At 41.5% G+C, this 15,465-nt stretch overlaps 1 protein-coding gene across 1 annotated transcript in view; it reads right to left on the bottom strand.

The window, feature by feature from the left end:
- Positions 1-15,465, bottom strand: part of LOC308090989 (teneurin-2-like) — a 133,741-nt gene that overhangs the window by 19,413 nt on the left and 98,863 nt on the right. Inside the window, exons 14-27 of the mRNA XM_080436264.1 lie at positions 14,755-14,874; positions 13,013-13,277; positions 12,095-12,184; positions 10,898-11,075; positions 10,127-10,270; positions 9,160-9,418; positions 8,384-8,404; positions 7,422-7,681; positions 5,669-5,823; positions 5,007-5,108; positions 4,139-4,312; positions 2,285-2,522; positions 1,434-1,657; positions 181-323 (exon numbers count right to left, since the gene is read on the bottom strand). Of these exons, the coding sequence (XP_080292390.1) occupies positions 181-323; positions 1,434-1,657; positions 2,285-2,522; positions 4,139-4,312; positions 5,007-5,108; positions 5,669-5,823; positions 7,422-7,681; positions 8,384-8,404; positions 9,160-9,418; positions 10,127-10,270; positions 10,898-11,075; positions 12,095-12,184; positions 13,013-13,277; positions 14,755-14,874 (2,373 nt within the window). The remainder of the gene's footprint in view (positions 1-180; positions 324-1,433; positions 1,658-2,284; positions 2,523-4,138; positions 4,313-5,006; positions 5,109-5,668; positions 5,824-7,421; positions 7,682-8,383; positions 8,405-9,159; positions 9,419-10,126; positions 10,271-10,897; positions 11,076-12,094; positions 12,185-13,012; positions 13,278-14,754; positions 14,875-15,465) is intronic.

Genomic DNA, 15,465 nt, shown 5'->3' with positions numbered 1-15,465 from the left:
TGATCCCAAGGTTCTTGTCATATAGTTGGTTCTTTAAATCAGCAACACAATAATGACAGACAGACAGACAGACAGACAGACAGACAGACAGACAGACAGACAGACAGACAGACAGACAGACAGACAGACAGACAGACAGACAGACAGTTACATTACTTCGCTGTTTATCAGATTACTTACTGGTAGTGGTTGGTCCAGCCAGTCTCATCAGATTTGGAGGCTAGAAGTCCTGTGGCGGAGTGGTATGTCATCAGCGCCACCTCCTGGTTAAAAGCTGAAACTGACCTCAGCGAACCAGCTGGATCTAAACCTAGGGTCACAACCTGCAGAGACAGAACATTACAGAAAAATAAATAGGGAGCTAAAAGAGAGAGAGAGAGAGAGAGAGAGAGAGAGAGAGAGAGAGACAGAGACAGAGAGAGAGAGAGAGAGAGAGAGAGAGAGAGAGAGAGGAGAGAGAGAGAGAGAGAGAGAGAGAGAGAGAGAGAGAGAGAGAGAGAGAGAGAGAGTGTGTCTAGCCACCACTAACTCGGGACTCCTCAATGGCTGCCCTCCACAAAAGAATCCAAGGTGTACCTCTGTCTTGTTCATTAATTTTCACTATATTGTACACATTGTATGCACATTCAATATTCCTTATGACATCAGTATTACACCTGTTTACATTCTGAATTACATAATGCACATAACTGGTTAGAGCATAAACTGCAACATAAATATAAAAGGAGACTGGATCTATTCTACTGTATGGTACTGTATGTAATACTTGTGTGCATATATTTTGTGGCACAGGTATGGTGTGTTATTATACGGACTATATTGCACATCCTTTCTTGCTGCCTTGTTATTGCACATAAGGTCTCCGAGGTGTTATTGGAGCTGTGATAGTCTTTTTCTGAATTGTCTAATAGATTGATTTATATTGAAATTTCTCTCAGCTGCAGTATCAACTTTCGGCTCGTGTAATAACTCAATTTCCCCTCGGGGATGAAAAATAATTGCCTCGGCACAACATAAAATGTTTCATCAGTGGGACAAATATCTGATGAAAGTTGGATATTGGATCTGATCGGATCCTATCTCAACCCTGATCTATACTTAGAGGCTGTATCCACCGAGACAATTTTTCCTGAGCTTATGTTTTGAATCGTTTACATTGGGAAAGCTTTTTTGGAAACCCCAGGCAGCAGCATGACGAGGCGCTGAGCATTTATTTTGCGCTCGCCCGCTCACGCGTGGTGCTTTTCTCTGCTTGCTGAGAGCTAAAATATTTTCAACTTGGGCGTTTGGAAGCGTTCTTTAGGCAAGCGCTTTGGTGTTTTCAGCTGAGAAAAAAAGCCTCAGTGAACACAGACCCTTAGTTGCGTAACTACTGGTAAGTATGAATCGGGGCTTTCTATCTTGTCTCGTCTTCTCATGCACTTTCTCTGTACCTGGTTCTCTGGCAGCAGCACCAGTCGGAGCTGCCCTGCTCCGTCTCTCCTGATCTTCAGACTGGCGTTGGCGTTGTCCGAGACGGCGCTGAGCTCGCCGTCCGTCCCGTAGCTGAAGTTGTAGACCGGCTGCCCGGTCAACAGGCTGACGGTTTGACGGTGGACGCCGTCGTCATCGAAGACATACAGCTCCTGCTCCCGTGGAGACGCCACCTCGTAGAAGCCTGGGCGGTGAGGGGGGTGGGGGAGAACAGAGCATAGTATACAGTTTTTTGCCTCTGCCAGCGGGGGGGGGCAAAGAAAATATATGAACATGTATATATTTGAACAAATATGCAACATATATGTTTATCATATATGTGACATTATACAAAATTGGCCGCCTGGATATATGTCTCTATATATGTACATATATATCCATATATGTGGCATATATGTGGACATAGAAGAGACATATATTTCCTATATATCCACATATATGCACATATACATATATGAACCTGAATATGGCATATGCAACATATATTCTGCATATACTTGCCATATATTGGCAAAAAATATATATAATGATAAATAAAAAATAATAAAAAACTTGGGCGTAAAAAACTATGAAGCCACGGAGCCCCATTTGATTGAAATTCTTATGTCTGGGACCCCAATCAACACTTACTGTACAGTGTAGATTGTAGAGTTAATTTAACCCTGAGAGTGTACACATTCCATTTGTACGCTCTCTGAGTTACAGACCCCTGGTGGTTCCCAGACCTGACATTGAGTACTAGAGTACACTGGGTGCGAATCGGTGCGAATAAACTCAAATAACGAATTTCTGTCATCTTGCTAGCACCTACCAGTCTCTGGATTGATCGTTGGACGATTCCTTCTCACCGCTCGAATCCGGATGTTGTTCAGATCGGCGATGTAAACAATTCCGTCGTCGGGGGAAGCGGCCAATGAGGACGGGGCATTAAGGCCGGCGTCGGCGGCGTATCCATCGTCGCCGTAGAAACAGTTGCAGTTGACGTCGTTCTTACAGTCGCAGTCCGACGCGGCTCCAGCGAACAGAGAGATCTCACCCGAGGGGCTTACCTATGAAGGGACGACAGACCCTTGCATTCAGTGAGTCAAAAGGTATACTGATTTATGGAGAGATACAGTGGTGGAAAGTAACTAAGTACATTTACTCAAGTACTGTACTTAAGTACAATTTTGAAGTACGTTTACTTTTCTGGGGTATTTCCAATTTTCAATAGTTGTACTTTTCTCCACTACATCTCAGAGGCAAATATTGTACTTTTTACTCCACTACAATTATTTGAAACACTTAAGTTATGGTGATTTTGATTATTATTACAAAACATACATTAACCACTTCAGCCCTATATATACTGTCTATTTGAAAATAGCCAATCTACAAGCTCACAACACGTGCGACGCGTTATGAGCTTGTAGATCTGCTATTTATTTTTTTACATTTTAGACATTTGAAAACTTGTGAAATGGGACATTCTGCATATTGAGTACTTTTACTTTTTGTCCTTTAAGTATATTTTGAAGCCAATACTTTTGTATTTTTTCTCAAGTACATTTTGAATCCTGGACTTTCACTTGTAACAGAGTATTTCTACATTGCAGTATTGATACTTTTAGTTAAGTAAAACATTTTAGTACTTTTTCCACCACTGGAGAGATACATCAGCCACAGTCAGCAGGCATCATAGAGTTAAAAAATAATAGCGAGGGCACTGGAAATCCCCGCCCATCCACTTAGTAGTTGGTCACCCAGCGCATAAACAAACAAACAAACCCAGCGCATACTCCCTTTTCACACCTTCTTCCTGGTTGGGAAATGTGACAGGCAGGGCCTATTTGGGTCCTATGTGACGTGTTTTGCATCACCTCGGTGCGCAGCGCCGTGTGCTCCCATTATGCTCATAAAACTCCCATAAAGTACCTGACTGATTTGTCAAAGACATCATTCTAACCACCCAAGATAATAAATCATCTTGAAGCGCTGCTGCCTGTGCTTTAAAATGGAATTGGCTTCTATGCTACGCTATGGGGAGCTAGTTAAGAGATCTTTCTTTTTTTTCCTACTGCTGTAATTGGAAGTATTACAATAACATAGAACAGAAGATAGACAGTCTTTGTAGTTATACTGCTTCACCGGCAAAGATAGACAGTCTTTGTAGTTATACTGCTTCACCGGCAGACGCCAAATGGGTAGACTCAACGGTATAGAAGAATGACGTTGCTTTGGACTTGTTGCCACTAAAGATGTCGTGGGTATTTGAATTTTGTTTGAGAAACTGTCTTTTCTCCAGGGACTATATTTTGGCAATGCTCCTCAAATCAATCTGCACTTTGAAAAACAGCACTACTTTGACAAAAAGTTAACAGCATAAATTGATTGGACGTCTTATCTCAAGCAAGTTTCAAGCCTCTGCAAGTTGATTTTCGTCCCGTACTGAAATAAATTTATACCAACGACTTCCTTCGAAAAATAAATAAATAAATCATCTATGGTATGCTTTGGAAAATGGCAGGCAGTAATGTCATAGTCAGTGGGATAAACATGTCAGACCACCGGCATGGTCCTTTAAAATATAATGGATACTGGATATTTAAATGGGTCCGTGACCCAAAATGGGTCGCGACCCTCTGTTTAGGAAACACTGCTAGGGAGGTATGATGACACCGCCAACCTGTCTAACTCTGTTGATCCTCTTCTCGTCCGTCTCAGCGATATAGAGCATTCCAGAGTGGCTGATGGCAATAGCTGTGGCTCCCTCCAGAGCTGAGTGGATGGCTAGCTTACTGAGGGAGTGGTCAATGCCGGGGACCTGGCAGTGCATAGGACGGCCTGCCATGATGCTGACCTGCAAAGAGTCAAAACACACACATAACATCACATATCACTACTTGTTACACTGTGTTTACTACTAGTCAGGGTCTTCAATTGATTTCTTTTGACCACTTTCTTTTCCCAAAATATAACCCGAAATCAGTGGTTCTCAAACTTTTTTATGTCTAGGACCCCCAAATGTATTTGACTGCAGACCCCCATCAAGAGAAAAAAGGCAGCTCTACAAGCTCACAATGCGTTGCATCATGACACATTGTGAGCTTGTGAGAAATATGTTATAATATCTGTTGTAATGTTGTTAAACTGTTTTTGATGGTGTATTAACTCATTTGGCTGCGGACCCCCAGGAACCCCTTCAAGGACCTTGGAGAAACACTGCCATAAATCTCATCTCTGTGTATATCAGCCGTCCTATCACTATTTAGTGAGGACACAGAGAAGCTATGACAACCATGCTTCTCATGCCATACATACGGTATGCTAATCCAGGGGTTTCCAAACCTTTCCATGCCAAGGATCCCCTAATAGCCATAGCTTCTGGCTATTGTGAAATGCTCTAAAATAAAACATAGTGAAAATGGCCGATCTATAATCTTATAAATGGATTTTTTATTGAAATAAAATGTTTTATGTATTTCTTTATGATTAAAAATTATACAAATGTTGGACCCCCTGGCGGCCCCCACTATGAAAACCACTGTGCTAACCTGTCTGTCCTGTGTGATTCGCAGCACAATGTTGTTCTCCAAGACATAGACAGAGTTGTCTGCTGGGTTCACCGCCAGGTCTGTAGGATACTCCAGACGAACCTACACACATGCACACAGAGAGAGAGAGAGAGAGAGACAGAGAGAGAGGGAGAGAGAGAGAGAGAGAGAGAGAGAGAGAGAGAGAGAGAGAGAGAGAGAGAGAGAGATATGTCAGAAATTATGTCAGAAATGTGTATAAGCATGAAGCAACTGTGGGCTTTCCTGCATGCAGCAGCGTATGTATATACTAATTTGTATAATACATGTCTGTTTTAGTATGTGTACATGCAGTATGTGCCTGTAAAAATGAATCATTTGATATATATATCTTATGTATCTGTCATAAAGGTTGGCTAATTGGACAAGGGGATCCATGATCCATGGTTCAAAGATCCCGCTGCGGTTTGGTGGTTGCCTCTGGCTGGATATAATGGGGCTGTGTGTGTGTGTGTGTGTGTGTGTGTGTGTGTGTGTGTGTGTGTGTGTGTGTGTGTGTGTGTGTGTGTGTGTGTGTGTGTGTGTGTGTGTGTGTGTGTGTGTGTGTGTGTGTGTGTGTGTGTGTGTGTGTGTGTGTGTGTGTGTGTGTGTGTGTGTGTGTGTGTGTGTGTTCTACTTCTAACCTGTGTTACGTCCATGCTGGAGTCGCAGCTCAGAGGCCGAACGGTTGTCAGGTCGTTTGTTTTAATTACCGTGGTAACAATCCCGCTCGTGTCAACTTTGCGAATCATCGTGGCATCAACAAAATATATGATGCCATACTTATCTACAGCAATACCTGGACAGAGTGAGAGAAAGGGAAAGAGAGAGGCAGAGGCAGAAAACAGAGGTAGAGAAGGACAGACAAAATGAGAGGAAAGAATGGGGGTGAGAAAGATGTTATTATATTGGGGCTAGTAGAAAGTAGCACTGGGCAATTAACTGAAAATATACCAAAACCGATATTTAGAACCAATAACCGACTTAATCTTGCTCATGTAGGTTAATCGAATAATTGAAAATACGTTTTTTTTCACAGATGTTTTATTTCTTATATATCATCGAATCAACAAATTGTAATAATAGATCTTCTGATTAACAACTTAAACCTGTATTATACTTTGCGAATTGCGAATTAAGAGCTCACAACATGTCGCACCGCGCCATATTCTGAGCTTGTAGATCTGCTATTTTCACTAGTTAAAAAAAGTTAATCGTTAATTACTCGTAATCGAGGCAAAAGTATGAAATAACCGTGACATTAGTTTTAATTTCTTTTAAACCTTTTTTTAACAATGTATTGATCTTTTTTTTTTTACTTAGAGTGACAACAGCTTAACACTCTCATACACATACACTCCAGCATACCTCTCCCTCCCCCCAACCCCCCTCCAACATCCCCTTAACAAATACTCTCATTCCCCAAAACACATATACAACAAATTAAAAGCAACAACCGTGATATTGATTTGAAGTCATATCGCCCAGCCCTAGTAGAAAGTTAGGCTTAGAGGAATTACTGCTGAATGTTTCTGTTTCACAACAGATATCAAATCAGAGGTGAAAGGATTGGCGTGATATTGGATCCCAATAAGATGTTAAGAAACGCGTTAAAATACATTTTGAATTTAATTGCATAACAGAATGGTATAGTACCATTTCATCTAGAATATCCTCTATAAGAGATTGTGCGATATGGTACATTTTGTCGCACTGCATTGGGGAAGTCGACTTTCTCTGTGAAAGCCACAACTCAGTGGAATGCTCCCTACCTGACTTGATTGATTGAATGCTTTATTAGTCACAAAATATAAAGAGCACGGAGCTACAGTAAAACATTTAGGCTAAAAGGATAACACAAAAAAAGTCCTAGGGACATGTTTCCATTGTGGTCCTATGTATTCAATTCATCAACGGAGCATAGAATATTGACACATTAATACATGTCATCAACAAATGCAAATACGGTAGCTATATTTACAACATGAACGCAACATGAAGAGCTGCAATGCAGGTCCATCAGTAGACTACTTTTAGATTAAAAGTATGCTAAAAAAAAACACAGAACACTATTGTCTCACTGTCTTCTCATATACATAAATAATCATGCTTTTAATTTGACATATTTAGTTGTTGTTTTTTGTCATCTTTAGTTTACATTGTATTGTTGTGTGATGTGGTATTATGTAATGTTGTATTGTATTATGTGTCCTGTGTTTAATTTTTTCTTCTTACTGTTTGTTGTGCTGTTCTGTTTTAATTGTGACCCGCCAAGGGGACTATAGATGAAATTTGCAATAAGCCATCTGGTACAGTAAATGAAAAAGTAACATTTATGTTTAACAAGGTACATGGTCCCTTACAAAACTTCATCAGACCATAATGACTGATACCAACCCCTGGGACTCATCAAAGTAGCCCGATTGGCCTTTCCTCCGTCCCCACATCGGGCCTCGTCGTACGGGACACACTGTTCGCCGGTACCGGCCACCACCTGGGAGTTCTCCAGGAGCTGTCTCCCACCGGAACCAGAGCCGCCGGCACCTGCAGCGCTCAGAGACCGGACCCGGTGGATCTGACGGGAGTTGGTGTCGGAGACAAACACAGAACCGGAAACCGGGTCCACAGCCAGGTAGTACTTATGGGCGGGGTTGTTGCTGGAAGATGGGTGGGGGGGAGGGTGTAAGGAGAAAGCATGGATACGTACAGTGGTGGGAAGTAACTACAGTAAGTACATTTACTTAAGTACTGTACTTAAGTAAAGTTTAGAGGTATTTGTACTTGAGTATCTCCAATTTCAAATACTTTTACTTCTACTCAGAGGCAAATATTGTACTTTTACTCCACTACAATTATTTGAAGACTTTAGTTACTAGTTCAAGATTTTGATTATTATTACAAAACATACACTAACCACTTCAGCCCTATATACATTTCAGCCATTTGAAAATAGCAGATCTACAAGCTCACAATGCGTCGCATCGCGACGCATTGTGAGCTTGTAGATCTGCTATTTTCAAAAGATTTTTTATACATTTGAAAACTTGAAATGGGACATTCTGCATAATGAGTACCTTTATTTTTGTACTTTAAGTACATTTTGATGCCAATACTTTTGAATTCCGGACTTTTACTTGTAACAGAGTATTTCTATATTGCAGTTTAGATACTTTTACTTAAGTAATAAACGTGAGTAGTGAGTACTTTTTCCACCACTGGATAGGTAAATAATGTAGGTCTGACAATACAAGAGACCGATAATTAGTAGTGAGAGGGTGTATTTCCAGCTCTCTAGAATGTAATGATATAGAAATGTTAGCTAAAGAAAAAGAACAATGGGGATTATGAAGACAACTCACCCATGTCTCAAGTCTTTGTTTCTGCAGAGAAAGAGAGAAAGAGAGAGAGAGAACAACAACAATGAACCAATGAACGGCAAAAAGAACAAAAACAACTTCCCATTGTTGAGGCTGACAAGATTTATGGTTACTTTGTAAACCATTTAGCAAAACACAAATAAAGATCTTTACCACCCCAACCGTCTCTGCTTTTGTTCCCTTTTTTCTTCCTTCCTTCCTTCCTTCCAGTGGTGTAAAGTAACTAAGTACATATACTCAAGTACTGTACTTTTGTACAATTTTGAGGTATTTTTACTTTACTAAAGTATTTCCAATTTTCGATACTTTTACTTCTACTCCACTACATCTCAGAGGCAAATATTGTACTTATTCTCCACTAAACTTATTTGAAAACTTGAGTAACTACAGTAGTTACTTTGTAGATTTCGATTATTATTACAAAACAACACTTCAGCCCTATTTAAAATGTGTCTATTTTCAAAAGATTTCTTTACATTTTAGACATAATATGACAACTTGTGAAACAGGACATTCTGCATAACGAGTACTCTTACTTTTGGTACTTGAAGTATATTTTGATGCCCATACCTTTGTACTTTTACAAATAAAAAATGTGTTTACCGGACTTTAGAGTTTTCTACATTGCAGAATTTATACTTTTACTTTGGAAAAAAAAATTGTACTTTTTCCACCATAGCTTCATTCCCTATAGCTCCCTATCTTCCATCGCCTCCCTCTCCACGCCTCCCTCTGCATGTGACAGTGACTGGGCTCACCTCAGCTCCAGCACGGCGGTGGTGTTCATGCCAGGGTAGTGAACCCTCCTGACAAAGTTGAGGTCTCCCACGTACAGACTCCCGTCCCCGGCGCAGGCCAGGGCCACGGGGGCCAGCAGCTTGTTCCCCTCGGCCGGCACGCCGCTGCAGCTGGGGCAGGAGATGGAGCGCCGCCTGCCGTTGCCCATGACGGAGGAGATGACAGGAGGGAGGTGGGAGGTGATGTAGATGTTCTCGCCGTTCCCCTTATGGATTATACCTGCAAAAAAAAAACGATGACGACAATGGTTACGATGATGATGAAGGATGATAACAATTAGGCCCGTCACAATTATTACATAATCGTCTAATCGCAATTATTTGAGATAATCGCAATTATTTTTGCATAATCGTCATAATCGTTTCCATGTGGAATTATTATGTTCCAATGTTCAATGTCAAAAACACAATTAAATCGTAATAATTTGTGTGACAATTAATCGTCAACATACATTTGTAATCGTGACAGCCCTAATAACAATAGCAAATGTTCCTGTAATATGTTCTACCCCTATATAAAAAACTAATATATAGGTCTATATATATATATACACAGTAGCACACACACACACACACACACACACACACACACACACACACACACACACACACACACACACACACACACACACACACACACACACACACACACACACACACACACACACACACATGAAAGCGCAGTTTGTGCACACTGCAGATATACACACATAGCCTCATGCTCATTATATCCAGCCAGAGGCAAGCACCAAACCGAACCAAGACAGTGTATATTTGTTGTGTACTGTATACAGGTGTGTGTGTGTGTGTGTGTGTGTGTGTGTGTGTGTGTGTGTGTGTGTGTGTGTGTGTGTGTGTGTGTGTGTGTGTGTGTGTGTGTGTGTGTGTGTGTGTGTGTGTGTGTGTGTGTGTGTGTGTGTGTCCTGACCGCTGTAGATATTGAGGCTGTGGTGTTTGTTCAGAGACCAGCCTCCCAGGTTGGAAGGCAGCAGCTCAAATCCCTGGAGCAGAACTCTCCTCTCCTCCCGCTGGATCTGGCTGGGACAGGACTCAAACTCATAACCTACTGATACTGGAGAGGAGAGGAGAGGAGAGGAGAGGAGAGGAGAGGAGAGGAGAGGAGAGGAGAGGAGAGGAGAGGAGAGGAGAGGAGAGGAGAGGAGAGGAGAGGAGAATAGAGGAGAGGAGAGGAGAGGAGAGGAGAGGAGAGACAAGTCAGAGAACCATTTACAAACGGCACTGACACTGACAATGTTCCCACAGAATAGGCACAGATTCTTCCATTATCGAGTGTAATTTGCACAAAATAAGCAATCTGCCAGCTTGAGCTCGGAGAGCAATATTCTATTTGGAATGTCACCAAAGTCGATCAATCGATCGATCGAAATGAGCAAAAATCTAATTGAATTGAATCGTGACCTTAAAAATTGGAAGTCAAACTGCTATCAAGAGTGAATGAATATGCTGTTTGATGTGGTGAGTGCACACTATTTAGAGAAGCACACTGTATGGCAGAAGGATAGGAGAATCGTGACACCCCTACTAAGCACCCCTGCTTGTATAAATAATACATTTTACTACTAGTCCAGTCTAAAGATTTAGGCTCTCTGGGACTAACATCAACCCGAAACATATATTTTTAATATATATTAAAAAAATTACTTTAGTATCATGGTTCATTTTCCTTGTACAAACTCACCCACTGCCTCAGCCAGGCCAAAAACCTTCTGGTTGAAAGCGTCGGTTTTATCCCAGCTGTAGCTGTACAGCAGGTTAGGGGCTGCATGGAACCACTTCTGCACCAACAGTCCCTCCACGGACACCTTGAGATGGACTTTAGACAGAGACAGTGGGACCGCAGCAGGTGTGAGAGTGACCTGCAGAGGGAGTAGTCAGGGACAGATAGAAAGATAGGGAGGAAATCACAAACAAGGGTAGATAGGGTGACAACATCTAAGAAAGATAAATACAGTGGTGGAAAAAGTACTCAAATGTTTTACTTAAAAAGTAAATGTGGAAGTACTCTGTTACAAGTGAAAGTCCAGAATTAAAAATGTACTTGAGTAAAAGTACAAAAGTATTGGTATCAAAATGTATTTAAGTACCAAAAGTAAATGTACTACATTTTTTGAAAATAGCAGATCTACAAGCTCACAAGCGTGTGAGCTTGTAGATCGTCTATTTTCAAATAACCTATGTATAATATGTGGTATAAAACTGGTTAATGTATGTTTTATAATGTAATCATTTATATCTGCAAAGTAACTAGTAAGTAAGTAAAGTTTTCAAATAATTGTAGTGGAGTAAAAGTACAATATTTGCCTCTGAGATGTAATGGAGTAGAAGTAAAAGTATAGACAATTGAAAATACTCCAGTAAAGTAAAAGTACCTCAAAATTGTACTAAAGTACAGTACTTGAGTAAATCTACTTAGTTACCTTACACCACTGGATAAATACATACATACAAGCGTATTCATACGATTTAAAGCTACATTACACAAGTTGTTATGTCCTCTCCCGACAGAGAGAGCTAAACAGCAACTGCAACGCCTGTGATTCGGCTCGAGCCGCGGTCACCCACATGGGAGACCAACCATCTTCCGCTCGGTCAAGCAAAAATCCGCCCTTGGCCAATGGAAATATTGAGCTTAAGAGCTTAAGGGCAGTGCCTAGTCAGTGGGGGGTGTTGAGGCGCTACAGTATGTCCTCCCGTTGGGGGCTCCTCGCTGGCAGTTAAGCCAGTAGGGGCACAATAGCAGTGGCAACACAGAAATGTGTCGGGAGGGTTCATCGGCACGACGACAAAAAGGGCTTTAGGGAGAATAAAAGGGCTAAGAATAATTGGCTACTATGAATTTAGAAAACCTAAATAAACATCATTTGTAGTACTTCACCTTCAGCAGAGAGTGGTAGCCATGTGTTCTGGAGCTAAGGTAGCTAAGCTTCAAGTGACTGCCTGGAATATCACACTGCTCATGGACGACCTGGGGGGAGAGGGGGTGGGGGGCAGACGAGAGAGAGAGAGAGAGAGAGAGAGAGAGAGAGAGAGAGAGAGAGAGAGAGAGAGAGAGAGAGAGAGAGAGAGAGAGAGAGAGAGAGAGAGAGAGAGAGCAGCATAAATATTCAGAGTAATCCTGTCTTCCATCCATCCACCTTTATGCTCCAGAGACGCAGAGGAAAAGGTTGGCTAATTGGACAGGGGGATGCATGGTCCACTGATCCTGCTGCCCGGTTTGGTGCTTGCCTCTGGCTGGATATAATGGGGCTGTGTGTATATCTGTTCTGTTCTGTTCACATTCGTGATGTCTGTGTGTGTGTGTGTGTGTGTGTGTGTGTGTGTGTGTGTGTGTGTGTGTGTGTGTGTGTGTGTGTGTGTGTGTGTGTGTGTGTGTGTGTGTGTGGGGATACAAAGTAAAATCCTCATTGTTAATTTAACCACATTATCCCTGGTGTCCCTATCTTGGGCAGGCGAAAGATCTTCACATTTTTTTCTCGTTTTTTCATACAGCAAAAATAGTTCTACCAGCTCACAACGTGTCACATTGTAAGCTATTTTCACTATTTTTTTTGGCACGGCAAGGTATCTAGTTGAGTGGTCCAAATTTTTCTTCAGAAAGGGAAGTGCTATAACTACAAATTGACGTCATTCCAAGCTTCTGATGGGCGGTCTCACAACTTTTCCTCGGAAACCGTGCACCTCCAGATGCCCTGACTCTCCGAACTATAGTTCGGAAAGCCTTTCCGGACCGGAAGATTTTCCGACGTCGGAGGGAGTATGTATTGGCCTATAGGATTTGACTGTGCTACTGTACCTGTGTCTCTGGTATCACAGGTTTGACTCGAGGGTCGGAACTGAAGAATTGGGACAGCGATGATGTGACCACTGTGGGCGCGGGCCTCGCATAGCCACTCAGGTCACATGGCTTAGCCCCTCCCCCTTCCTCTGATCGCATCACCACCGTGTCCATGACGATGAACTGCTTCCACGGCAGCCACAGCGCGCGCTCCTGGGGAGCGAAGGGTGCACGCTCGAACTGCAGCGTCACGCTGGAGCCACCGTTGGCGACCAGGTCAAACCTGAGAGAGAGAGAGAGAGAGAGAGAGAGAGAGAGAGAGAGAGAGAGAGAGAGAGAGAGAGAGAGAGACAGAGAGAGAGAGAGAGACAGAGACAGAGACAGAGACAGAGAGAGTTGCAAGTATGAGAGAGTAAGAAATGACAGAGAGAGAGAGATAAGATGTGGTAAGCTGTGTATTCTTGCACTCATCTCGTTGCTGTCAGAGGAAACCTTGTAGGTCCAAAACCGTTTCTTTTTTATTATTATTTTAAAAACGATTTAAAATAGTGAAAATGTAATATCTAAGATCTGCAAGCCAATCTCTTGTAGATCTGATATTTTCGAAAAGAAAAACATAAAAAGTTGAAATGTGGAGATATGAGGTTTCTGCGTGACAGCAACGAGTCTGCACCATGCTGATCTACTGTACAAAGCAGATATCTTTAAATATATCAGAAACATTGCTGCTATTTTGTTTTGCTTTTCATAGATTAAGCTATCTTTTTTATACAGCAATTATTTTCAACAGCAAAACCCAAATTGTAGTTATGTTTATTCAACGTTAGTTTTAAGTGTTGACAGCAACATTCACAACACTACACATTTCTTTATTCTAGTAGGGCTATACATTTCCTTTTTGTTGTTGTTGTTGTTCTTATTTCACACTTGCTTTGGCAAGGTTGGTAAATGTTTCCCATGCCAATAAAGCCTCTTTGAATTGACGTTATAACAAGAGAGACAGCGACAGTGAGAGAGAGGTAGACAGTAGGGTGTATTCTTCTCTCATCTCTCGTCTCATTTTATCTTCTCATCTATCTTGTCCATGTTTTTCTTGTATACTGTTAGAGTGACCATGTTCTGAATCCCCCAAAAGAGGACACTCTGCCTGGCCTCTTGCAGATACTCAAAAGATACTAACTCAATGGTGCTTTATAAATCTGATATATTTATTTAAAGTGTGCCTCTTCCTTATGAACAGAAAATTGAGCCATGTAACAAAATATCTCTCAATAACAAGTCTTAGGGTAAAATGTATCTCTATAATGTAATAATAATAATAATACAAATACATAATAGAATAGTAGCCTGAAAAACATGATAATTTAACAAAAGGAAAAAGAGAGTGAGAATTTTTATTCAATGTGAGAGCTCAGTGCATCTTTTGATCTTCCACAGCCACTCAGTTATTATGTCATGCACAATTGGTTTTACACCCACACACTGCATATTGACAGTTCCTTTGAATTCTTAAGATTGACACTTATCTGAATTAGAAAAAATAAATGTGTTTTCTCTCTGATTAACTCAACTCAACTCAACTCAAGTGTGTATGTGTGTGTGTGTGTGTGTGTGTGTGTGTGTGTGTGTGTGTGTGTGTGTGTGTGTGTGTGTGTGTGTGTGTGCGTGCGTGCGTGCGTGCGTGCGTGCGTGCGTGAATCTGGTGGTCTCTTTCTATTTCTTGTTCCCTCTCCCTCTGTGTGTATGTGCTGTATACTTACATGCCATCTGGCCTGCTAACGGTGTATCCATAAATTGATGCGAGACCAATGGTGATGTTGACACCAACTAAAGGTGTTCCATCCATTGTCATGACTTGGCCTCGAATAAGTGATGCAGAGCTGAGGGGAGAGAAACACAAAGAGATGGAGGAGAAAGCAAAGAGATAATGAGACACAAGCTATTGAATAAATTGTAGCTGTCGGGTGTCAACCTTGAATGTCCAAAACCGTTTCCTCTGTTTCCTTTTTTTTTTTTTTACAAGTGAGCAATGTAGTGTGGTGACGGATGTTTCATATAGGCCTATCATTTTTTAATGTTTTTATTCCACAGTGTAGAGAGACAGGAAACAGGGATAGAGACCAAGATGACATTTAGCAAAGGTATGCTGGGCCCAGGAATCAAACCTGGGACTTGCTATCTGTTAGTCAGTCACCAGAGCCTATGTGATAGACGCCTCAACCACTCGGCTATCGGTGTCCCTAGAACTAGATATATAGTAAACAGTATAGATACATTATAGAAAAGTAATGCACAAACCCTGTCCACACCACACATGTTGTTTTATGTCTCTCAGTTCCTGAGATATGTAACTTCAATCTTGACTATGATTGCAAACTTGACCTTTGACCTTTTCAACTCATAACTTAATCATCTCTTCAGGGCAGCCTGCAGACAATTCTCATAATGTTTCATGAAAATCCCACCATCTG

This window comes from Gymnoscopelus braueri (assembly GCF_963280865.1).
Source record: "Gymnoscopelus braueri genome assembly, chromosome: 8".
NCBI lineage: Eukaryota > Metazoa > Chordata > Actinopteri > Myctophiformes > Myctophidae > Gymnoscopelus > Gymnoscopelus braueri.
This window is presented reverse-complemented; position numbering and strand designations above follow the sequence as displayed.